General features: G+C 42.6%; 1 protein-coding gene across 1 annotated transcript; it reads right to left on the minus strand.

The window, feature by feature from the left end:
- Positions 1-16,510: 16,510 nt before the first annotated feature.
- On the minus strand, positions 16,511-23,093 carry LOC116454798 (arylacetamide deacetylase-like 4). Its single transcript, XM_032131800.1, has 4 exons — positions 22,812-23,093; positions 20,194-20,410; positions 19,202-19,265; positions 16,511-18,107 (listed from the first exon to the last, which is right to left on the minus strand). The coding sequence occupies exons 1-4, from the start codon at positions 22,965-22,967 to the stop codon at positions 17,333-17,335; spliced, it is 1,212 nt and encodes a 403-aa protein (XP_031987691.1). The 5' UTR covers positions 22,968-23,093; the 3' UTR covers positions 16,511-17,332.
- Positions 23,094-27,052: the final 3,959 nt, after the last annotated feature.

Here is a 27,052-nt window from a genome sequence, read left to right on the forward strand (position 1 = left end):
CTGTCCTAAGCTCATCAGATGTTCTCCACAGCGGTCTGCAGTGCAATTGAGGCAGCCCAGTGGTGCTTGTGGTTATTTGCTTTAGAAATGGTTTCTCTGTAGTGTGATATTACAGCACAGCCTGCAGGGGTTCGCATTTGTTTTGCCATATATTCCTGTAAGAACAGCACAGTTTTACTGTTTATTTCTGATGTCTGTGTCATCAGTCCAAATATCCTGAAATAAATTCCCACATGGAGATCAGCTTTGAATATTGTATTTCAGCATTGTTGATGATTTCTTATATTTGAATCCTCAGAGGAAGCAATTTCTGTGCTTTCAAAAGAATCTTTAATCAAGAATAAAAAATTCCTACTTGAGTGGCAGTAAATGAAACTTTTAAAGGTGACCAAAGGCAATTAAACACCTGCTGTTTATATGATCAGATTATGAAAGCCTTATACCAAAGAGCACATGTCTGTCTGCTGTTAGCTCTTGCTGACACCATTTTGACACAAGACTTCTTCTCCTATTCAGTGAGTCAATAATTAATCAGCTTTAATCAAAACCAAAACACCTCACACATGCCACCTCTGTTTTGAAACCTTGATGAATCTGATAGAGTGGAAGGAAGATTGCTTTACTGTCTTTTTATTTAAAAATAAATTTACAAAGGGACAGTTTGGGGTTTTTGTTGGTTTGCTTTTTGATGTTATGCCCTGGCAGTTGTCTATAAAATCTGTTGTACACTCATGACAATCTGAACAAAAATCTTTCATTTCCGCATTACAGCCTTTCTGTTGTTAAAGAAATGTTGGTGAAGTAATGTTTCAAAATAATACCTTAATGTTTTAATCTCTTAATATGTTACTCTTAGAGCATTCTCTGCATGTGGACTTAGAGCATGTTCTACCTCTGTGCTGTTTGCACCTCAGTCCTCCTTGTCCTGTTAACACAATGTCCATGTTTTTCCAGAATCAAGCAAATCCCATGGTCTGAGAGCTGCTTGATCCTTCTGAGGATGCTTATATTGACAACTGTGTGATGATGCTTGGTGCCTTATATTCCATATATTTCAGCTATTTCCAGTCTGGCCAGCTATTCCTGTACCCACAGGATGGGTAGGAATATCTATGGTCACTGTCTGGTTCTCAAGTTGTTACAAAACAGTCAGTAAAGTTTTCAGTGGGTTTTTTTTCCCAGTTGTTTTCGAGGTGCTAAATTGTCAAAAGAATCTTTTATTTCCTTTCAATCCACTGCATGAAGTGAGTACCTTGTATCTTTGCAAACACAAAGGCTTCTTCTCTTTCTGACAGTAGAGACGTAGTTCTTTAAATGGTGGGTGTTTGATGTGTTTTGCTATAGCCATATTTTTATTTTTCAGCAAACTCGTCCTCAAACCCCAGCTTCCACAAAGTCTTTACCTATTGATGAGAACAGCCTTGCACTAAGTAAAGGTTGATGAGATTCCACTAAACCAGAGAAAATGAACACAGTCTGGAGTTTGACATTGTAATGAGAATTATGGATCTCATGTGGTTCTTTATTGTTATAAAACAGCTACTCGGAGATCACAAATTGATGCTTTATTCATTGAACTTGATGTTGCTGGAGTTTAATGTTAATGAAGCACTTGATGAGTACAGAATCAAAAATAGTTGGGTAAATTCTTCCCATTTTCTCATCAGCAAGCCTCCCTTTATGCATTCTAAAATTCATTCTCTTCTTGATTTTTCGGCATATTTCTAATAGTTATAGTAATGATGGGAAGGGGAAGTACAATAACAATACCTATCTAAGGAAATGTGGTATTTGCAGGTTTTCACGAGACTCAGTCTTGTGGGTTTTCTAAAGCTTCTGTAGCTGTGGAATCCCACAACTCATCAACTTCCCCTTAATTATTAGCAGAAGAGGCAGGAGCTGAGAAACCCAACACTACGCAAGGCAGGAGGGTCAGGGGAGTTGGTGCTAATGAATTCTGTGACTGTCATGAGTTACTGGTTTTCCTGTGAAGTCTTTCTCTAAAACATTGCAACACATTTCACTTGTGATTGCAGGCTGTTGCCACCACAGTTAACCTGGAGTCAGTTGACTATTGCAGAGCTACTCTGTGTAACACAAGAAATCCTACGATGAGTAACTAAAGCGTGGTAAAGTAGTCAGCTGTGATGAGAGGTATCGACTCCAGCAGGTATAGTCAGGAAACAGAAAACAGGAAAAAATAATGTATTCCAAAGAAAATTTAAACCCAGAAATAATAGCTTCTGGTTGAGTTCTTTAGTTTTTTAATGTTCATTTCAAAATGAAACACTCTGGTAAATATAATTTGCCTTGCTTTTTAAAATTATTCTTATTTTCTCTAGGTAATTTAGCAGAACAATTAGAATCTGTAGAGTAATTTAACTGACTTTGTTTTTACCAAGTGGAGCATGGGAGGAACTTGCCATCCTTCACATTTCTTCATTTTATGTTAACAACTGATTGAAAGCATCTCAGAGCTCTTCATATCTGTAAGCCTGAGTCTTCTGATCTGTGAGATGGATTTAATATGCCCTTCACAGTGACAGTAAGAAGCTTTGAGAAATTACACCTTAGTACACGCTCTACCATACTGGTTTTTAAAGGTGCTGTGTATTTGCTTCATCTACCTCTGCATTTAGGCTGCCTCCTACCTACCTTTCAGTGTCCTCCCTTTTTGTTATCTCCATCTCCCCACCCAGATAAGTAGCCACTTCCTGTATGTTTTGCTCTTACGACAGAAAGCCACCTCCATTTAGTCTGCCATAAATCTTTATTTTAGCCTTTCCTTTCTTCCTCTTCTTCTTTGAAGTCTTTCCCTTCCAAATGACTCCTAAGCTAAGCAGCTGCTAACAAATTCTGGAGTAAAAAGCTGTACTGTACTAAAAAGAAAAAAAAGACAGATGTTATGTATTAGCATTCAGTGATGGCAATTAAGATCTTGTGTTGTGCAGTTCAGGGCAGGTACATTTTTGAAATGCTTATTCAACTGGAGGATTTTGTTAAGTAGCATTTGAAAATGTGGGTGGATTGTTGGGTGTCTGTGTCTCTGCTGCTGTGCAGTTCTGTTCCTCAGAGTGAATGAATTCTGCTCCATACATACGGATTCCAAAAAGCTGCTCTGGAACATCCACATGGGATTTCATGGCAGGTCATCACACCAAAATGAATCTTACTGAATCAGAAGTTGCTTGAATGTAAATATAACAACTGCAACTGCCAGGTTTTTCTGAATCTCAGTACTCCAAATATTCAGGTTAGCAGTGTCTTCACTCTGACAGGAATCAGCAAACATAGTGAATAACTGAGACAAGGAAGACAGCAATAAAAACAGCCAGAGTTTGCAGGATTGCCCCTGAGCAGTACAGAGAATGGGCATCATAGGCAGAGAATAGTGTTAAGTGCTTTTAAATAAATAATATTATTTATAAATAATAGAGCTAGTAAATTTGGAATGTTTTCTAATTGCTTATTTATTTTAAAAACGCTATGGTATGTGAGTTGTAACTAGAGTGGTACAAAGAGGTGATGTGAAGACAGCAAAGGAGAGGATAATTGAAGTTATAAACTTCTGTAATACACCAAACTTGATTGGTCAGAACAGGTAATCTAAAGTTGTTATGTCTTAAAAAGTGCTCTGTTATTAAACAGACAGCTTCAAGCTATGAAGGCATAAGAACAGGTTCAGTAAAATATTGAAATCAAACCACAGTTTGACCTTTGGTAATGTGTTTCAGGTACTCACATTGTGTGCCCAGAGCAGAGATGTTTGCCAGGTTATTACAGACTCAGCTGGTGCTGACATCTGGTGATGGAATGATGCAGGGCAGTTTCCTTTCCCTTCCTTCATTTCCTTCAACTTCTTCCTGTCACACAGAGCTGTTCTAAGAGTCTCAAGCCCTCCCAGCTGCACTGGTCTTCCCAGCATCTCACTAGTTTTCAGGTTTTGACAGTGTTCCAATCCGCCCCTAGATCCTTTTATTTGTGCTATGGTGCCCTTGGATCAAAGTGTAGAGACCAGCTAAAGAAATGTGGCTCTTGCCCTCATTCTCTGGGGTTAATACGTCAGGATGGACCAGCCTTGTCCACATCTGTTGAGCTTTTGACGGGGTACCCTTCCTTCTCGGACCAGGGTAAAAGAGCAGAGGAGGCTGCTGTTCTGCTAAGTTCTTTATTCCATAGTCTCACAGTTTTCTTGAAGGCAGAGTTCAAAGGGGGTTACATGATAAAGGCAAGCAGAAACAGCAGGCAAAACCAGCTTCTTCTGTATGTTCTATATGCTCCATATACTCTATACTCTATATACTATACACTATATGCTCTATTTTCTAGACTTAATACTCTGTATTTTTTCTTACAGAAGTGTGGATTATATTTGTTAACTGACCAATAAGATTAACACACTATTCTAGTTTTTCTTTTCTTAACCTATCCTGGTCTAATTCTAACAGTCGTAAGCCTTACACCAGTGTTACATTGGTGTTACACAGATTTGCGTATACAGTTTCTATCAGTTCTTATTGTTTGTATGAACACTCCATCTAAAAAATGTGAACAGTGTAATTCTATCTATATTTTGTCTAAAGTAAAGAATTCTGTGGAAAGGTAACACTGCTGCAGTAAGAACTGTGTTTAAGGTCTCTGCTACAGCTTTTTAATGTTTAAGGCACTTAGCATATATTTCTACTAAAGTTAAAAATCTATATTTCTGTATCACTTTGGTGTGGTTTCATGTATCTCAGCTTGTCCAAAGGTTTTAATTCAACCCCTGTGTTTTGGCTTCCCTCCAGGCCTGAGTCCCGAGGATCCTTCACTCCAACACACACCCTATCCTGCCTGGGGGGCAGCCTGGGGAGCGCTGTTGCTTCACTCAGGGTGCAAACTCTTGAGGGATTTATCATCTCAGGCACCTCACCTTCTCTTGTGGAAGGAACTAGTTGTTTTTGTCAAGATGGGAAGGAACTGCCCCAGCTAAGGAAACTTGTTTTCCTAAGTTCTTCATAGGCAAAAACTCCAATAACCCAGGAGCTCTCTGGGTTAAAAAAAAAAAAATCTCTAGTATCTTCGTCATATTATCTTTGGGGTGTAATACCCATGAGACGTTTGACAGCTGTCAGCCTTTGTGTTAGTCTGACTTGTTGTGCATTTTAGTGTCAGGAATGTACTGCTCTATCACTTTATGGACAAATTGCCACTGATGTCACTTCAGCATTTGTGGCACAGGTTGCCCATATGGAAAACAGGCAGCATTCGACAGTGTCAATGGAAGTGTGTGCCTAGAAATCAGGAGAACACTGGAGATTTTCTGGGCTTTTTGCTTATTCACATTGTATTCATTCAGAGATGCCATATGGAAGATCCCTATAAAATTTCCCCTTTTTCCTGACTACTATGTGAGCGTAAGTAAATGTAATTCATATTGTTCTGGCAGGCTTTCTTTGCTCATATGCTGAATGTAAATCACAGCTGTGCAGAGCATTGCAGCAAAGTCCTTCCCTTGGTTGTAGGGTGTCTTCTGTTGCATCGTCTTACATTAACTGTCTGCAGGATCCTTGCTTTTGATTATAGTTTAAATGAGCCAGTGGGGGGCAGAAAACACATACAGTAATATCAGATACAGTGAGTATTGTTTGTAAATGATAGAGCTAGCAATTTCCCTGACAAGAATGGTGGTAATTTTAGTGAGGATAGTGTTCCAAGTGTTAATTTAAGCAAAGACCGTCAGAAGTTTTGACTGCCAGTAAAACTGCATCCTTGCTCTGCTTTTGTTTCTATATGGAAATGCATCCTGCCTCCAAGTAGAACTTACTGAAGAATTTAAGACAATAGAGTCTGTGACATGATAAATTATTTTAATTCAGGATAAAAGATTATAACAAGAACCAGCAGAATTACACTGTTCTACAGTGTCTTGGTTTGAAAGTTAAGTGTCTGCTAAGGAAAGCAGGAGCCTCCCTTGGAATGGAAAATATGACCCCCTTTCTTCCGAATTATTGTAACTTTGAAATTAAGGGGCTTAATCAGGCAAAGATATGAAAAAAGGAACAACAGTTCTTTACTAGCATGTATAACAAGGCAAGTAACAACAACAACAGCAGTAACAACAAACAGAACCAGAGACCCAGTGCCGGCCTCTATCGGCCGCAGGCGCTTTCCCCTCGGTGCAGTTCCACTCACGGCCGGCAGAGGGCGCTGTGGCGCGAGCTCGGGGACCACGCGGCCCTGGAGGCCGGGCTGAATGGTGACGATGGGCTGCAGCAGTGTTATAAATAAAATATGTAATTCATGCTATTATGTATAAAACTGGAATGTAATCAGACCCTACAGAGACCGAGTTTCAAAATCCCTGCACCAGCCTGGCTGAGAGGAAAAATTTCACAACACTAAAAGTATTCCTTTCACAATAAGTGAGGATTCCACCTAGGTGGGGTTGGATCTTATCACAACTGCCCAGGAACCAGAGATGGCCCATCCATCACCAGAAATAGCCCACTCATCACCTGGGATGGACAATTCATCAGACCCAGGAAAGGCTTTGTGCAGCCCAACTCCGGGACAAAAAAACTTCCTGAATACGAGAAGAATAGAATTAATTCGGACTCTTCCCAAAAACTGTATAAGAAGGGACCAGACAAAGCAGCAGTCCTGAACTTGGGAGGTCTGGTGCGGTAGAGATCAGATCTATGTGTGTTCACCCAGCTCCGACCCCGGGCTCGGAGCTGCTTTTCTCGATCGTGGCTTTTGAAACCGATATTTCGGTCGCATAATAAATTTTTATAAATTTTGATTGAGCAATTTTGTTTATATTAGTTTGGTGACCCCGACGTGATACGATTTGGGGTACCCCTTTTTCGGTCAGGAGGCGCCCCACTAATTTTTCTAGCGGCCTGGCTGGACAGGGGATCCTGCGGACCAATCGTATCAACGAACCTAATTTAAAGTAGCACCTTGATCGAGAAAAGGAAATAAAACGAGCTCTCAGGGAACTTGGGGGGGACCCAGGGTGGGATCCCCGGAGCCGTGGCAGGGTAATTCACTCATAAAAATCTACGTGCACGAAGAATCCACGCAGGAAAACGGACCGTAAGTATTGCGTGGTTGAGTGAGGGCGACCGAGCGTGTGTGTGAGACGTGATATTGTCACGAAGCGAGTGTGGACCCCAAGATCGCAGTTCCTCTCTCCCGCGAGGGAAGAGGTTGGTCACGGGGGAAGCGAAAGAAAAACCTAATTTTTTTCCACATGTCAAGCCCGAATACATCGAAAAATTCGGGGGATCGGTCGCGGACGGCTAGGGGGAAGGGTACGTCCTTTATCGAGTTCAAGGACTGGTAAGCCCCCTAGTCTCGGACTTATTTAGTCCAAGTAAAAGTCAGAACTTCGAGAGCAGTTACCGGAGGAAAACCCCCAGACCGGTCCTCTGCGAGGGCTACTGTACCGGTAACATATTAAATACAAATTCGAAACGGTACCGAATTCAGGAACTTAGAGGACTCTGCGCAAAGTCCAGGTAAGAAGTAATTTTTTATTTTTTTCTCTTTAAGATGGAACAGAAAAAGAGTAAAATCCCAAGAAAACCCCAAGAAAAATCAGGGGGTGGGAAGGAACAAGGGATACCTGAAATCCCGAGAGATAGTCCCTAAGCTGGATACTAGAACATTGGGGGGACTGTCCCGAAAGGAGAAATAAACCCAAGGAAAGGAGAAAAAGGCAAACAAGAAAGAGAGGGGTTGAGCCCCCTTGGAAGCATTGCCCCCCCCCCCCCCCCCCGCCAAGCCCAGGCGCCTGTTGCGCCGCCGCTCCTGGAGCCCGAGGTCCCGCCTGTGCCGGCTCTCAGGCACCGCCCGCGGCTCCACCGCTTGTCCCAGCGGCGGCGGCTCCACCGGTAGTCCCGCTGTTCCCACCGCCCCCTCCAGCCCCTGCGGGTCCGGCGGCAGACCAGCATCCCTTTATGGCCTCCCGCCCGTGCCCTGGCCCCGGTGGTGGCCCCGGTCCCGGCTCCGGCCCCGATGTCCGCGGCCGTTCCACCGGCCCCTGCCCCCACTGCGTTTGCTGACACAGCTCCATTGAACCCGGCTGCAGCCCCGCACAGGGTTCAGCAGCAGCATGGAGTCCTGCTGCTGTGGCTGCTGTGGACCCGTGCAGAAGGTCCACGCCGGGCTCTGGTGTCCATCAGAGGAGCTTGTCCCCTTGCCAGTTCCAGCGGCACTTTCCGCTTATCCCCCCCCTCTCCTAGAAGAATCAGCCCCGGAGAGGATTCCCACCTCCTATTCCCCCCCGCTGCCTGCACCGTTCCCCTGGCAACAAACGCTTCTGCCGTTTCTCTTAAAGGAGAAGCAAACACCAAAGTTGGAGTAGATCTCAAATATTTAGCACACAGGAAGAAAAAGGGGTTGATTCATGGGAGAAGGATGAAAGATGAGAAAATCTTTCAGGAAATCTAGTACTGTCAGAGGCTTTTCAATTTAAGGTCCAGGAAGCCCTTGATAAAATTAAAAGTCGGACCCCTAAAGAAGAACTAATTTTTTTGTAGATTCGGGAGCTGAACAAACCACTGTTCAGCGACTGCCGAGCGGATGTACAACAAGCAAAGATACCCCGACGGTGGTCGGAGAAAAAGGGGAATCTTTTAAGGTCCCGGTTATTAAAAATGTAGAGTTCGAATCTGAAACCAGGACGTGCCTAGGGAATGTTTTGTTGAGTGAAGAGGCGAACTACAATTTGTTAGGAAGAGATTTGATGGTGGCTTTGGAGGTAAGCTTGATTGTTCAGGAGTCACAGTTTGTAGTGAGCTTATACAAACTAACCATAGAAGATAAAGACAAGGTGAATCCGAAAGTCGAGTATACCAAAGGAGAGGCAGGCAGAATAGAAATGACACCCATTCGTATCGAGATTAAAAGGCCAGAAGATCTGATTAAGGGTTAAACAATATCCTCTGTTGCAGTGGGGATCCTGCAACATACATATATCAAACCAGGAGTCCCGTGGAAAGGAAATATATACGGACAGACAGATTCTTGATAGCTGTTTCAGAGAGATGTTTATTTCCCCAGCCGCATGGCCGGAGCTCTGCCGAGGAACTGTTCAATCACGGGACCAAGGGTCCTTCTGCCCGCGCAGGGAACACAAACCAACCAATGGGAACGAGGCTGAGCAGGGACAGGGAAGCCCCGTGTCTGTGCCCTCAGGGCCCCTCTCCCAGGGCTACATGGCAGGGGAGGGACCCCAACACCTCACCCGTTTTATTTTAATAAAAGGAGAATGAAAACAACTGGATAAACATAACAAGAACAGTTTCAAAACAAAACAAGCCACCCTCCTGAGTCTTTAAATGTCCAAACAGATTCTGTGGAACATCTTAGGGCTGACAGAAGGGAGACAGAACTCTCTGAGCATGCTTTGTGGGGAAACTGAGGCAGGAGAGGGTTTAACTTCTTCCCTTCCCCTTTTCATCCTCCACTCGGCATTGGAAAGGGATTTTTGGGGAAACAATTGGCAAAAGCATGGTTTTGAGAGGGAAACCATGGATGAAAAAATGGATTGGGAATACACTGGGGGTAATAGGACATAGGGTAAAAGGGAAAGGTGGGATTAGGAAAGGGAGACTGTAGGGGGGACTTACAATAGAGATACTGTCTAACATGACTACGGTTTTTTGCATATATACTGCCTTTTACAGAAACACCATCAGGCCCAGTGACCTGCGATGCTTGTAACCCTTTTCTACCTCGTATAATTTTGAATTCCACAACTTCTCCATCTCCCAAGCTTGGGATGCATTTTTCAGGGTTATTCTTTTTAATAGCAGTTCTATGCACGAATATGTCTTGCTGGTTGTCACACCTTGTTATAAAACCATAATTTTGCTTAACATTATACCATTTTACTATCCCTAAGATCTTAGGTACTATGATCTTTTCCTTTTTCCGAGTGGCTGCTGTTTTCTGTCTCGCTGCGTCTTTGCTCTCTCCTTCGGTCGCTCCCGTGTTGGAATTGTCGGGGCTGCTGGTGCCTGCGCGCTCTTCCCGGGGTCGCGTTCGGGGCTGCGCGGGCCGGGCCGGGCCGCGCCGCTCAGTTCTCCGTGCGTCGCCTCCTCTGGTCGCAGCTTCGCTGCCGCTGCCAGGAACTGTACCCACATCTCGGCCGGGCCCCCGAGCGATGACCCCCCCGAGCCCTGCTCCAGCGCGCGTCTCGGCTGGGCACAGCTCCGCTCCACCGCCACCGCCGCCAGCCGCCGCCCGCGCGCCGCCCCTCTCGGTCGGGCGTTCCCGGGGCTCGCTCCACCACGCGCTGCACGCGGCCGTGCGGGCACCGCCGGGTCCCGCCGCTCCCGCCGCTCCTCGCTCCGCCGCCGACACTGCGGCTCGTGTGGCTCCTCCCGCACGCGGGAACTGCCTCGCTGCTGCTCGCAGAGCGCTCGGTGCACGTGGCCTGGGCCGCACAGTCCCTGCGCCAGGCTTCCCTTCGCCAGGACACAGCTGACACTGCTCAACAGTCTCAGTAACTAAATAATATTCACGAAAATATTCTTCCATCGGCATATATTTTGACTCCAGTATTAACTGTGTCCGAACGGTTTTCCAAAAGCCCTTGGTAATAATTAAATCCCAAGAAACATAGAAAAAGTTCTTAAACAACCATGCCAGGAAGTGTTTCAGTTCTTTTTGAGCTTGAATCAAGCTAAAATTTACAAATCGTTGTTCAAGAATCATTTTAAGTTTAAGATAAATGTCCATATGCGGCTCTGAGAGCCAAGAGTCTTCCCACGGTTCCTCCATAGTTTAGATATGGAATAGCAAAGCAAAACCAAGAAGAGGAATCCAAAGTTTCCAGGGTTTACTCACACAAATCAGTCGCTTAGGGATCGGGGATCGTTCTGCTCTCAATTCTCCACCATTTGTTGCAGTGGGGATCCTGCAACACGCATATATCAAACCAGGAGTCCCGTGGAAAAGAAATATATATGGACAGACAGATTCTTGATAGCTGTTTCAGAGATGTTTATTTCTCCAGCCGCATGGCCGGAGCTCTGCTCAGGAACTGTTCCAGTCACGGGACCAAGGGTCCTTCTGCCCGCGCAGGGAACACAAACCAACCCATGGGAACGAGGCTGAGCAGGGACAGGGAAACCCCGTGTCTGTGCCCTCAGGGCCCCTCTCCCAGGGCTACATGGCAGGGGAGGGACCCCAACAATCCTCTTCCTATAGAAGGGAGAAAGAGACTAAAGCAAGTAATAGCTGGGGTGCTGTTCCCCACGGTCCCTAATCCGTGCACTTTGCTGGGTGGCACCCCACCTCAGATACCTGGTGTGGTGTGGTAGACTTGAGAGGTGCCTTTTGGACTTGTACTCTGGCAGAGGAGAGCTGGGATTGTTTCACTTTTTGGTGGGGGGATCTGGGAACCTGCTGGGGGCAGCGGCTTGGGTGAGCCTCCTTGCCTCAGGGGTTTGTGGACTCACCGAGCTTGTTTGGTCGGGCTCTTGAGCAATTGCTCAGCCGGTTTTATTCGGGGAGCCAGGCTGCCTCCATGCCTGAATGGCTTGCTGGTGGCTGGACCAGCAGAAAGGCATGTGAGAAAAGCCACTATAAGGTTGTTAAATTTCTTAGGAGACAAGGGGTTAAAAGTCTCCAAATCGAAACCCCAGTTCACTGATCCCGAGGTAGAATACCTGGGACATTGGCTAACAAAAAAAAAAAAAAAAAAAAGGGGGGGGAACTATTTTTACAGACTCCAAGTATGCATTTGGTGTGATACACACTTTTGGGAAAATTTGGGAAGAAAGAGGGCTAATTAACACCAAAGGGAGAGGATTAATCCACGGGGAAATAATAAAACAGATCCTGGAAGCTGTCAGGGAGCCAGAGGCGATTTCAATAGTGCATACAGGAATGCAGTTCCAGACCCGAGGAGCTGATAAAGAGGCGAAGACGAAACATTATTAAAGGTAAGTACCCCAGAGGTCGAGCAAGGAGAACCCAAAGAATATCCCCCACGACCCCCCCCAAAAAAGGAGATTGAAGACTACCTAAAAATAGGAGCAAAACAAGAAGAAGGTAAGTGGAGGTTACCAGATGGGAGGGAGCTACTGTCAAAGGAATACAGAAGAAAAAAATTCTAAAAAGACTGCACCAGCAAACTCATTGGGGGGCAAGGGCCCTAGCAAATCAATTTTTAAAATTTTTCGGATGGAAGGGTATTTATGAATTAGCAAAGCAGGAGGTACAGGGGTGCATGATATGCCAGAGAATAAACCGGGCTAACTCCCGGCAGGCAGTACTTTTGAAAGGATCCAAATAGATTTTACTGAGCTTCCTAAAGTCGGAAGATATAAAAATTTTTTGGTATTAGTTGATAAACTAACTCACTGGGTGGAGGCTTTCCCTACCTCAAGGGCAACAGCCCAGACAGTTTCAAAGATATTATTGGAAGAAATTATACCCCGATATGGTATAATAGACTACATAGATTCGGATCAAGGAACACATTTCACCTCAAAAATTATTAAGCAATTGGCTGAAGCTCTGAGAATTCAATGGGAGTATCACACTCCTTAGCACCCTCAGAGTTCGGATCAAGTTGAAAAAAAAAAAAAAAAAGACACTAAAAGCTCAATTATCTAAATTAATGCTGGAAACAAAAATGACATGGGTAAAATGTCTCCCCTTAGCCTTGTTAAATATCAGAACTATGCTGCACTCAGAGACAAGGCTGTCACCTTTCAGAATGTTATACGGGATGCGAGTAGGACACCCCGGGATAGAGAATGGACAAATACAACCATAGCTATTAGAAATTAACAGGAATCTACAGAGATTGAGAAGGCATGGACTGACGCAGCGGTTCAGACAGCAGAGAGAGGCTGGACACACGCTTCTCAGTGAAGAAAACAGGACTTCAAGAAGAGACACCTGAGTGGAGGATCACTTCTGCCCCAGAGGACTTAAAGATAAAAAAAAAAAACTGCGCCGGCCCGGCAAATGACTGGGAGAGCCCAGATAAGTTGTATCGTAATTGCTTGTACATGTTACCCGTTTGTCTCTTTTGAGTGCGAATATTGTCATGAGGTTTGGGTCACTCATTGCCAAAGGGGCTATAGACTCAGAGACTTGTGTACAAAGTGTTTAGAAGAAGAACAAAACTTGACTAGCCATGTTTTACAGCTTGCTACAAATTTGAGTATAATATAATTGGATTCTTTAAAGTAGTATCACCTATACAAAAACGAAGTAAGGAGAAAATTGGACTCTGGCACAGATTCTGACTGTCGAGTGTCACAGGTTTTAAATAAAGTACCCTGTGGGACTGACACAGTTAAACTCTCTAGGTGGGGTGTGTACAAAAGGCAGTATGCAGCTCGATCTGGCCACAGGATCCCAGGACAATATCCCTGCTGCCGAGAAGATCCTTCACCTCGCCGCTGGTAGCAACTCAGTGGGCGTAGGCACAGGCAGAGGGATGCATCTGTGGAGATTCCTGATGGTTCTGAGCCTAGCCATATGCCAGACAGCTAACCTACAGCCGGATAGCTGGTCCTACACTGAGGGGGAAAACCTCACCGAGAGGTGTAAGCTGTGTCTGCCAAGCCTCTTAAAGGAACAGGGTACATATCAAGCCCCAGAGGTCTGTGAAATCAGAAAGAAAGGCAAGACCTGTCATATAAACGGCACTCGATTCCAAATATGTAAAACAAATGGGGTAATTTTGTGCTACCCCCAAGTTGCAAGCTTTAAGCATGGGCAGTCAAGGGCACCTCCTATTAAAAGTAGACACCACCTTAATAGATATAAAAGAGAAGCCACACAAAAACCTATTCCAACTTGCAACCAATGTAATCAGACTGTTGGGATAGGAGGAAAAATGAAACCCATTTTTGTGGCCTACTTTCAGGTTAACAATCTGTGCTATGATACCTCTACATTAAACATGTGTATTATAAATGGAAAAACCTACTAGGTGGGGCAAAATTTAAAATATCAAGGTAAACTAACCCTGAGCAATGAACCTGTTATACTAGACCACCTTGAAGAAAATGATGACAGGGCATGCTTGCAATATGCTAACATCTTTTGCTTTTCTAAGAACAGAGATGGCATGGACCCAGAAAGCACTATGAAACAGGTAGCATTAGAGCTCAAGAGACAAGAATCAGAAATAAAAAGAGAATAGAACAAGAGAGACTATTGGCATTAAGCAAACAATACGACCTACTAGAAAAGCTGTATAATAATTGGGAATGGCCAACCCCTAACACTAACTTGTTCATAGACTTAATGCAAGAAATCACTACTGAGTTAGGTTTATGCAACTGTTGGATATGTGGGGGGCTGAAATCAGCAAAAAAAATGGCCTTGGAAGGGTGAAGGCTTAGCTCCAGAACAACTTCTAAAAAGAGATAGAAATCAGTTCTCAATGACTACACAGAGGCCTGAAGGTTAGATTCTAGACCAACGAGTAATAGGAATAATTTGCATCAGCAGGGAAAAAAGTGAATATACTGAGGTTGTGAGATACACCCCATGTATATCCACCCTAGCAATATATATATATTCAAATAACAAAAGTAAAATCTGGCAACCAGAACCCCCTGCAAGATATTGGAGTAAAAAAAAAAAAGAAAAGCAAATTGTGATTGGAATAGTCGAGTCAACCTTTTGCTGGTACAAGCAATCTGGAGCTAACCCTTACCAATCCTTAGAAGACTTAAAAGAATATTGGAGAGACCATCAGGGACCTCGCAGCTGTAATCAAAAAGGTGGCACATGTTCCAGTCCAAAAATGGAATTCCATCTTACAAGCATCTTGGTGAAAACAATTATTTGATGGTACATGGTGGAAGAAAGCAGCATTTTTCATACTTTGTTCAGCAGCCGGGGTGACATTCATACCCTGCATGATACCATGTTTTATTAGATTAATACACTCAGTAGTACAAGGTATGCAAATAGCTGTGATGCCCATGGACCCGAGACTAGCTGCCGAGGTTCTGATAAAGTTTGAAAAGCAGATAAAGGAGAAAAAGCTAGAGTTACAAGTAAAACTAAATAGCTATGACTAAAAAGAATTCTTTTGTTTCAATATTCATACCTTTATATTGTAGTAATATTTGATGATAGTATTTCTATTTTTTGTAGTAACAAAAAGTAGCACGAATTAATGTTTCCATATAAAAAAGGGGGGGGGGGAATTGTTATAAATAAAATATGTAATTCATGCTATTATGTATAAAACTGGAATGTAATCAGACCCTACAGAGACCGAGTTTCAAAATCCCTGCACCAGCCTGGCTGAGAGAAAAATTTCACAACACTAAAAGTATTTCTTTCACAATAAGTGAGGATTCCACCTAGGTGGGGTTAGATCTTATCACAACTGTTCCAGGAACCAGAGATGGCCCAATCCATCACCAGAATAGCCCACTCATCACCCGGGATGGACAATTCATCAGACCCAGGAAAGGCTTTGTGCGGCCCAACTCCGGGACAAAAAAACTTCATGAATACGAGAAGAATAGAATTAATTCGGACTCTTCCCAAAAACTGTATAAGAAGGGACCAGACAAAGCAGCAGTCGTGAACTTGGGAGGTCTGATGCAATAGAGATCAGATCTATGCGTGTTCACCCAGCTCCGACCCCGGGCTCGGAGCTGCTTTTCTCGATCGTGGCTTTTGAAACCGATATTTCGGTCGCATAAATAAATGTCATTCTTTATTAATTTTGTTGAGCAATTTTGTTTATATTAGCAGGAACCTTGGAGCAGCAGCTGGAGTGGCAGGGCAGGCTCGCCCAGGGTAGCAAGCAAGAGGTGGCAGAAACTTTGCAGTTGTAGCTGGAACCGCGGGGTGTCCCGGCAGGGCAGGGGTACAGAGCTACAGTGTAGGGGAAAACCAGGAGCAGTGGCAGAAAAAACAGTGGGGGCTGGGCAGCAGTAGCCCGGCTCTTGAACACAGCAGAGAGAGACGGCCTGGGAGGGGAAAGAGGCTCAGGGATCCTGGGCTTTCCCCTGAGGCACCCTAGCAGATGTTGAAGGGTCCTTTGTTTGGTGAGGTAGGATGTTAATAAGGCCCCAGTGCAACAGCCAGTCTTACAGCAGAGCTCCACTCATGGTAGAAGACAGCAGAATAGAGAACCATACAGTGGTGGTGAATTCTTCCAAGGAGGAGCTAGCAACTGCCCCAGCCCCTTTTTTCCCAGCCCAATTCTCGAGGTATCTCTGCCCCTGTGAGAGAAACCCTCAGATAAGGAGTGCAGGAGGCCGAATGCCCTCCTCCCCTGAGCTTGGCAAGTTCTTTTGTCTTTCTTAAGTATCCGGGCGTTATTGTCCCCTAGCAACACAAAGCGGAGAAAATTCCCTGAGAGAAAGAAAGAAAAGTAAGAACCCTAAACCGCAACATACAGTTATACATTCACCTCAGAATGGTGTCATTAAAACATTTATACTGACATTTCTGGCAGTACTTAAGTTCATTTCTGAGAAAAGAGCTTTACACTTTTGTTATGCCATTTTATTTTGTATTGGTTTACTTGATCGTTCATCTCTTGTTGTAAATAGTTTAAGACTAACCCGAACTTTGATTTTTTTTTTTTCCTCAGTCTCCTTTCTCTGTGATGGCACTTGACACTGTCCCGCAAAGGAAGAGTCCTTCCTGCCTCAGGCAGTGCAGGCCTACCCTTTGTAAAGGAACCAATATTACTTTATATTCCCATATATCTATTATCTATATATAAAATGTATATGCATGATTTTTTAAATAGATGTTGTTTTCCTTAACCAATACTTGTTATAGTATCTGTAGTTCCAGGCCTGCCCTTTCCCTCTCTTCCTCTCCTTTTCTTCCCCTTCTGTAATTTCTGTCTATGTTCACATTTTTCCTGCTACATTCAGTTCTCTTTAAGGTTGTCTCAAATTCAGCTCTCACCAGATACAGGCTTTCCTAAGTCATTGACCATACTCTTTATACACTGACCCTGTAGATTCACACCCTGTTACCTACCCCAGGCTGTTTTCAAACGTGGTTTGTGTTCTAATAGTACCAGAACTTTACTGAACCAGACCACATTGCAGACCCCTTGCTATAAGGATGAGATCTTTAATGGCTACAAGAGAAAATTAAAGAGGTGGTAGAAGAAAGAAATGTAAATTCACCTGATTTTGCCTCTCCTAAGAGAAAATTAAGCAAAGGCCATCATGCAATCAACTTACTGGGTAAAAAGAAGGCAGATGCAGTGCAGAAATTTAAGGTGATGATTTAAGAAAAGGAAAATTGAGGATTTTTAAGAAGAACTTTGTAAGTAAAAAGAGATAGGAATCAGGAAAAGAAAGCAAGAAATAGAATTTTACATCAGTCTTAGAAAATTTACTATCTTTTCCAGGCCTTTAGTTCCAGAGCGGAATCCTACCACCCTGCCAAAAAGCGCGAAGAACACTGTTCCATGGAATCCCTCTTGCAGATGGCACCAGGTCACTTTTATACCGTGGTCCTCTAATCGTTTCTTGTACAGCAGTCCATCATCTCTAAGCACATCAAATTCACAGGTCAAAATGAAAGTCTCGGGGAGCCGAGCAATAACACTGTCTTCAGCCAACAGTGGTGAAAAAACAGGGTCAAACAAGGACTTGACCACTTCACAGATTTGTTTTGAGGGTGGATATATTGGACTTGGTTTGAAACCTCTTGTTTTAAACTCCAGAGGAATGTAGTCAGGACTCACCCATTTCTGATATTTCAGTCTCCGATCTTCTGAAACATGACAACCTTTAAATAATTCTTCAAGGCACAAGTCTTCATTAACATACTTCAAGCCAAGAACAAGGGTTCGTTCCTTTAGCAAAATGGGGACTTTCTCGTTCTGCTGATAAGAAGGCAAATTGAAGTCCACACACTGGAGAAAAGGATATATTAGGATTTGTGCTCTCAGCTTTGGGAGATCTCTTCTGTTCACCAGTGCTTGGGCAACAGCAGCAGTGAGTGTCCCTCCACTGCTGTCTCCACAGACGACAATGCGGGAAGGGTCAACTCCATGGTCTTGTGCAGTCCTCAGAAAGTGGATGGCAGCAGTGAGACAGTCCTCAAACTGGGCTGGGAATGGGTGCTCAGGAGCTAAACGATACCTAAATAGGGGTGAAAGTATTTTAGCACAGTCATTTCTAGTGAATGGGCCCAGTGGAATCTTGTAGTTCATTTATTTCTCTCAAAAGACAGGAAAATACTCTGAGATTATAATTGCAGTAACATAATTGATCCAAATTAGTGCTTTTGATGTATTATTTGATACTGTTAATGTTTGGGAGAGTCAGTATGCTGTTCTTCCTTTGCAAAATACTTCTTTACATATCTTGTAAGTGACTGAAAGCACCTGAGAGTTGGTTTAGAATTAGCTGGCAAGGCAGGTGTGACAATCAGTTATCACTAATTCCAGTTAGAAAATGAAGTGAACATTTAACAACAAATTGTTAGAGAATATCAGCATAGAAAATTGATAATGAAAATCTGAAAGGTTTTCAGTGTTCTGGAAGCTGAATTCTTTAAGCAGAATCAATGAGTTACTGGTTCTTCAAGTATTTTACAATGTAAATAGCAGTTAGTGCAATTGTAATCAACTCCTTAGACACCAACTCTTTTCCTGAACTTTTTGTTTCTTTTAAAAAAGCATTACAACTCATCAGAGAAATATTTTTAATGGTCATCTGAGGCTGGCTGCAAGTTAGATGTGGATTTCCTGCCTCCACTTCTTCATAGAAATGCATCATGCCTCCAAGTAAAACTTACTGAAGAATTTAAGACAATAGAGTCAAGTGTATAGATTTGGAGGGTGGATATATCACACTTGGTTTGTAACCTCTTGTTTTAAACTCATGAGGTTCTTATATTTTTCAGAACTTCTAAAATGAGTATTTGGGGGTGTGGGCAACTGTGCTTTCAAGAGAAACAGTTACACTTCAGGCTTTCAGCCTAAGGTGGTTTGAATATGGCTCTAGAAAACAGAAACATCCTCACGTCTTAGTGGTAGCTACAAATTATAAAATTACTGTAATGGATTTCATTTGGAAATAAGCAATTGGAGATTAGTTGACTATTTCCTCCCAAGATGAATTACTGCTGGCAAAAGGCACGGGACCATTAAATATAGGTACTTTACAAGGAGCTTGGCTGCAGTAAAGGCTTGCAAACCCAGGGTCAGAGTGTCTGGGCTGGCTCCACTTACCCAACACACACCACCACTGAATTGGTCTTCCTGCAGAAATAGCGGCATGTTCTTTCATAGGCCCCTGTAAAACAAAATAGTTCAATGGAATTATAACTTGCTTTAAAAATAAATTGAATGAAAATACTCTGAAATTCTTATCTCTGTTGCATGGCTAATGCAATATGTATAGCATGTGGCATGGGCTGATCTGGGCATTGCTCACCATTTCCTTACACCTGTAAGAATCTTCCAGCCTGTAGGAAACCCAGAATTTAAACCAATGCATGGTTTTGGTCCCCTCCTTGAAAAGTTATAGCCTAAAAGTTATAGCACCACTGCTGCCACTTCTGAAGTGGTTTTGAAGGGGAGAAGTTGTTTACAAAAAACAACAAAAAACCTGCTAAATCCAGTACAAGAATTTTTCTTGTGCATGAGGCATCATCTGACCTCTTTCCAATTCAAATTCCAAAATGTGTTTTGTCGTTGTTTTTCCATTGTAAAGACACACAGCACAATACACATATACAAGCTTGTACACACGTGTGAACAAAAATTGGGTGCTTTAAATAAGAAATAAAATGCTAATGAGATTTTCAACTTTCCTCATAAGCATGAGGAGGAAGGAAGAAAACAGGTATTAAAAATGATCAGAGAATATTCTAGATACATAGCCTATGTAAAGACAATTTAACATGATGCATACTGCATGTAAATAAATTGATTCTGCTGTCCTGAAATTATTTTTTTTTTATTTGTAATGCTTAATCTACTAACTCTTCTCATAATTTAAGATATATTGTATCAGGTCAGAAACTCTGTGGTGTGTGTTTGTGGAGTCTCCCTCACTGGGAATATTCCGGAGCTCTCTGGACACAATCCTGTGCCCTGTGCTCTGGGATGGCCCTGCTGGAGCAGGGAGGTGGGACCAGATGACCTGCTGTGGTCCCTTCCAGCCTGACCCTTTCTGGATGCTGTGTGTAGCTATAGCTCGTATTGTTTATATTACTTACGGATACTTCCCAACCAGCCAACTCCTCCATGGAAATAAAGGATTCCCCGTCTTTGGCTATTGTTTGATGTTTTTGGCTGGTAAATTCTCACTTTAACCCTTTCAAACCTTAAGTCTTTGATAAGAAGACGTTTATCTTTAAATGGTGGTATTGTCTCCATTATAATCCTGAGGAGATGGACCTCTGAGATGATACCTACTTTGTCCAAAAATGTTGCCTGGTGATAAAAGAAACCACAAATTAGTGCAAATTTCTATCTAATCTGGAGATTGATAATGAAAAAAATTTAAAACTCCATGGCCAATTCAGTAGGAAAACAATCAAACTCCTAATAGTAGATAAAAGGTGTCAAATACTTCACCTGGTCAGTTGTTTCAGTGCCTGAACAAAATAAGGAGAGAGTAGTTACAGTATTTTAAACTTCAGCTTTGGATGAAGAAATGTATCCAATACTTTTGTTTCCCAAACTCACACTGCTTTTAAACTTGCAGAAAAAAAAATCCATAGCATCTGCCACAGCTGTCCTCCTGACCAAGAATAGCTTTGAACCCTGGCTTGATCTTCTCACAGCTCACTGATTCTTACTTAAACACTTGGGCTAAGGTTCTTATGTCACTCTGTGCTTGTCTACTCCATCACATCCACATGGCTTTAAGCTGTTTCACTTGTAGCCTAGTCTAGTCTATTCCTGCTCAAGGTGAAAAACATGAGGCAGTATCACTGTATTTCCACTATATTGGATTCAATTTTGCACTACTTCCGCAGCAGACTTCTCTAATGAGTAATGTAATTTGTTGTGCTGCCATTATTCATGGATATGCATTTCAAGGAGAATTGTACATACAAAGGATCTTAAAAACCTGCCCTTGTGGCTTTCACCTCATATTTCACAGACCTCATGTAGCTCAGCAACATGGTCCTGTTAAATTTGGTGTAGGTATCCTGTTTTAGGCCATCTGAAGAGCTGATCCCATACACAGGAAGGATTGTCTTGTGGCAAAGTTTTAGTCTCATACCAATTCTTTCTACAGAACTCCTGGTCTGTGTCAGTGGGAAAATAGCTTTACTTCTTTATTCTTCAGTTTCTCTCTGGTACTTTCTTTCCTCACACTAATACTTTTGTAACAGTAAAGGTTAAGCCTGCATTTAGCTATATTTGTATGGAACATGAAGATCATCTTTGTCTTGAAATTACTAAAAGGAGTCCTAGGAGACCTTACCAAACACCGTGTTTGGTCTTGCCTTTTATCCCAGCTGAAGACTGGAAATACTAGTAAATTTTAATTTTCCATGCAGTTTTGACATCATGGATATCAGCCCTTGAAAGGATTTGGCGTAAGTAATTTGCCTAACGGCCACAGCAAGAGTTACTACATGACTTACACTCTACTTGCATTTAAACTTTGGTTTAACCCTCCATTAATGTCCTTATCTCTCTGCTCCTTTCAGGCAGTGTGGAACTGTGCTTGTGCTTGGCCTCTCACTGGCCAGCAGAAAGGATACAAAATTGTATGATCAGAAGTAAAAACTACGTAGATCACCAGTAAATTTCTAAATTCTGCAGTTTCATTTTTAACAAATGAATTACACAAAGATAAAACTTTGATGGATAAAGAGTAATCACAGTGTTTAGAAAATGTGGATGTTTATACACTGTATAATACTTGTAAGAAAACTAACTTTGACTTCAATTACTATCCTATTTTATTGGTTTGCTATCAAAGCAGTGTTGAGGCCTGGGTGTGGCACCAGAGAGTGGTGAGTCACCTTCTTGGGAGCTCACTGACTTCACAGAAAACTTATTAAGCAATGGGTCAGGAAAAGAAAGGAAGAATTAACAACATTAGAACATAGAATTGAAGTGAAATGTAATGCACAACCCAGAGAGACTGAACAGTTTTTTTTCACAAGTTAAACAACTAAAAGAAGCTTGGTTTAGGTATCAGAGAAGGGTTTTTAAAATGACAGGGGCAGCAGTTAATTCAGGACAGGATGATTGATGAAACAGAAAGCCAAGTGCGTGTCATGTTTTAGTTTTGAAAAGAAACAAGGATGAAAAGGGAGGAACGATCAAAAATGTGCCAAAAACAATGACGCAGAAAGTCGCTTTAGGTATTATGTGTACTGTCTCAAATAAGAAAGTTGTTTAGGTAAATTGAAAGGCAAATGAGGATGAATGTGGCAGCTCTCTTCAGATCACTCAGGAGGAGAGTGACAGGTTGTAGGAGAGAGCTGAGATCACAGACATCATTTAGCTGCTCACTCTGTAAGCAAGCACAGTGTTATACGGAGTAGAAATTCCACATACACAGGACAAGTTACCTTCTAACCATTCCAGCACTGCCTTGAGGCAACACGAATGAAAAGCTAAAACACAGGCTGTCAGAAAAAACTGGGAATTGCACAGTATGCCCGATTTTATTTTTCAAAAATACTGCCTTTGGTGCTGGATAGCAAACAGGGGAGTCTGTTATACCCAGCCCAGCTGAAGGAATCTGCTTACATCACCTAATCAGTCCAGTTGCATATTTGCAATTTATTTAAACATTGATTCTAATAAACATCACTCTAACAGAAACAGAATTAAAAACTCAAGCCTTTAATTAAGTTTTACTTACCAGACCAAGCCCAAAATTAATGCAGTAATGAAGAGCATAAAGCTTTTGACGCTCACTGATTCCATGAGGAATTTCTGCTTTGGGGTGTTCATAATAGAAAGCAATTGCCACAATGCCAGTCAAAACAGTGAGAAAAATGGCCAGGAGAAGTTCCATCTTGCTGTGCTGGTAGGAACCTGAGAAGGAACCAGCTGTGGTCTCCTCCCCCTTTTTCAGACTTCAGGATTTCTAAGGTAAAGGCACAGGATTAGCTGTTCCCGTCATACGTAGCTCATAATCCAGCTTTTAAAAATGCTAATAGGAAGATGAGAACATGTGGTAACCCCACCATACAATTAGACAGTAACAACTAATTGCGGGAGAGGCTTGCATAAGTGGTTTTCACATTTCCAGGGAGCAAGGCTGTGCCCATCGCAGCAGAACCGTGCCTTGATGGATCATTGTAGTGTCAGCTTATGAGAAGAAAAAAACTTGTTCTGTCTCTCCCTGGTTTTGATTACAGGCAAGTCTTTATTATTTGTGAATTCCTGCGCAGCATTTCTTGGTAATCATGTTCTGAGCAACTCAAGATTCTTGCTTTATTCTGACTCCATGCCTTACTTTTTCAGACTTTTATTGAAATCAAGGCTCAGTGTCACAAGCACGTTTCATCACCTGTGATGGCAGATTTTAGATGCTGCTGTGCCATTGCACCTCTGGGTCCAGTGGAGCCAGAGGCAGCTGGCCTGAGAGGTGTTCTTGTCTCATCCTCCTCAGTGGCTCTCTCTTTTCCTGCACCAGCTGCTGTATTTGGTCGGGTTTTCTTTGGTTTTTTATCTGCCTCTTGGTTGTACCTGGCAGTGCTGCAGTCTCTGTCCTCCCAGGAAGATATTATGTACAGATGTCATTCCGGGTAGAAATATTATTCCAACTGATGAAAACTAGACTTGGACTTCATGGTTTCAGGGCTGGTAGCACTGACTAGACATCAGCAGCCCGCTCTTTTCTGTGGTGAGCTTTAGGATCTTCCTCTGGAGCTAACATAATTTTCCATACACAAATCATCAGTGATAAGGTTTAACCTGAAGCAAAAAAAACCTGTAAAGCACAGGTGACATGTGATGTCACCTTTGGGAACAGTGTGTTTTTAGCAGTCTGCTCAGACTATGAAGGCAGCAGATTCTTGTTCTGAAAAATCGCAGTGTGGGTAAAATATGTGTGTAAAATTTTTTCTTAAATAATAATAAGGGATGAGCTGACCTTGAATTGTATAATAAAATGAAACTAAAGACAGAGAATCCCAGGGCTTTAGCATGCATAGCCTATGACTTGCATAGGAAACGGCTCAGGCTTGATACCTGACTTCAGAAACTGTTTAGAAGAAACAGGATGGAACTTCATTTTTGAGTCTGGTGATACACTTTCTGAGAAGCAGCTTGATTCCATGTTCTGCCTTTCTCTGCCCAAACTGTTTCTTCATTTTGTCCAACAACTCTTTGTGGCTTTTCATTTTCCAATGTCCTCATGCCTCTCCCTCCCTTGCCAGAAGGTTATTCACATGCTAAGTGTAAAATCAGATTCCTTTTTGTTTATCCTTCTTTGTGGTATTTGATGCCCATCTCGATAAGGGATGTTGGTGAAAGGTACATTGCCTGGCAATTGGGGCACTCTTGGGAAATAGCAGTGGTGAATTCAAACCCATCAGGATGGAGATGCACAAGAGGGTTCAGCTTTCTTATAGCTCAGACAAGAGCATTGGGAAATACTGTTGCACAAAACACAACTGCAACTCCCTTCCTCAGCATTTATTAGTGGAAGTATTTAATTGGCATTTGCTAAACGCTGCTGTCCCAGGGGGTGAGATGTGGTCTAAGTACACTTATCAGATTTGGCCCCTCTGGGGATCTAAGAAGGCTCTTGACACCTGTGACAGATCCTTTGTACTGCAGTTCTTACCACCTATTGTTCTTCCGTGTTGTAAATGTTTTTGGCGCCAATTCACCAACAGCTGGTAGGTCTTGGACTCTTTTGGGCACGTTGACAAGGTTCAGACATCACAACACCCCAGGGGATCCACACAAAGACTGGATGTGCTGGAAGCTGTCAAAGAAACAAACTAGTTGGTTTCTGAAGTAATAATGTGGTTTTTTCCTTTGGGCGTGGCAGGTACAGAGTAGTACTTAATGCTTTGTAAATTTAGTCTCAGCAATTCACATATTTGAGGACCAGGATGGAGAAAACCATTCCCTAAACAATCTTTCAAATAAATGCTTTCTCTAGCTTCTGATCATTTTTTAACCTTGTCTCTGCTCCTGTGAGATAGATCAGAGGATAGACCAGGCCCATTTTCTACTACACCAGGGAGTCTCTTTCTTACTAATTTCCGGTGAAAAGCTAAATGTTAGAGCCTGAAATCTTGTCATTCCTTGTTCTTTTTCTGTTGTGTGGGACATGCAAGGGGAGAGACTGAGCCAGATGTAACAGATGTAAAGCATTCCCTGCCTCTGGATTGTGGTGTGATTAGCTTTCAACAGGAACTCACTGTGAATGGAAGCATGTACTGGGATACTGGTAAACATTCCAGAGAAAGTGCTTCGTGACCCAAGAAGCTCCTTTTGGGTTCTGCAGAGCTTGAGAGCCATCTGGTGCTGGAAGCCTGAACTTGAACTGGAGCTGGGCTTGTCAGTCCTCACTCTCTGGCTGCATAATTCCTTGTGGAATGACATTGGTGTCCATAATTCTGTAGGTGTCATTATGTTTCATACTTGAATTTTTATTTAATTTGTACTTGAAAATTCCACGCTTTGGAAACCATAAGAATGTCTTCAAACCTTCTATCTTAGCAATGCAAGACACATAGCAGATCTGTAATTCGAATTAAAGGACAGGAAGTTCCGTGGACACAGTTAGATCTTGTGATTTCGTAAAGTTTAGAAAATCTGTGAGTCATGACTAAACTAAAGGAATACATTATTTCAGCACTTGCTGTTCTCTGCTTACCCATCTGCACTCAACGGTTATAACCCGTGATTAAAATGTGTGTTTAAGAGAACAAATAATGCTGCTGACATATTATAAAGCTAAATTTGTTATTATCTGTAGTAAATTAAAGACCAGTGGATAAAGGGCCATGGAAAAATGTATCAGGAGTAGATCAGTGTCAAGTTTGGACATTGGCCCATAAATGAGGCATAACTCCAGAGACCGATAAAGGAGAGAAAACAAGTATTGGGTTGCTGAGCTGACAAGTATCATGCGGTGTGTAAAATAGCATGAGATTGTCTGTGACCATCTCATAACTTACAGAGTGCAAGGTGGAATTGTACAGACCTCCTTAGTTCTGGCACTTGCCAGCCTTCTCCAACTGCTCCAATGTTATTCAACTTCTTGCAAGGCTTTTATAGTAGATACAGATTCTGCTGGCCCAGCTTCAGCTAGCAGCATGTGAGCTGGTAACCCAACCTTTATCTTCGTAACCAAGGCAAATCCTGAAGTCCTCAAAGAGTGGAGCATTTGGAACTATCACATTATTTACCCCAGAAGAATTTCTTTGCTTGAAGAGCAAATTGCTATGTCTGCAACAGGAAAAATGAAACAAATAAACTCTCTGTTGTGTTAACAGAGAATGAAGAAATATAATTTCATTTTGCTGAGGGGGACTGGAGAACGTGAACCCTCACGTAGTGACTTGTTGCTGCAGAGATGTGAACCGGTTCACCTGTCACCAGCATTCATTAGCATGGTGACAGAGCATTCAGCCCACCATCTTCTTCCTACTCACAGTTTGTCTCTTTCCACAGTTGTGTGTGCAGGGATATTACAAAGGCAAGGTGGTTGCACAACAGTTAAACATTTTACAAGCCCTAGGCATTGCATGCCCAGCTATTTTGCTATGCAGTGGCAATTATCTTGGCATCTGAGTTTAGCAAAGGTGGATCTCTCCTAATAAGCAATGTAACAATTACAGCAATACAGCAATTGAGCTAGGATTTTTCTTTGGCTTTGGATATTCACTGAAATTATTTTGGCAGTTTCCATGCTGTTTATATCCTTTCTCCCCAATAGCCAGGTAAGCAAGTTGATTATTTCTCTGATTACAGTACGGCAAAACCCCTTATGTTTCTGTCTTCCTTGAATACAACCAAGTGCTGCTCAGAAAGGAACTTTCTAGAATATAATTTAGAGGACACTCAATTACTTTTGAGCAGTTCTCCCTCACTGCATCTCTGTTGCAGTCTCAGGTACCTCCTGATACCCATCTC

The sequence above is a fragment of the Corvus moneduloides genome, chromosome 22 (genome assembly GCF_009650955.1).
Source record: "Corvus moneduloides isolate bCorMon1 chromosome 22, bCorMon1.pri, whole genome shotgun sequence".
NCBI classification, from domain to species: domain Eukaryota; kingdom Metazoa; phylum Chordata; class Aves; order Passeriformes; family Corvidae; genus Corvus; species Corvus moneduloides.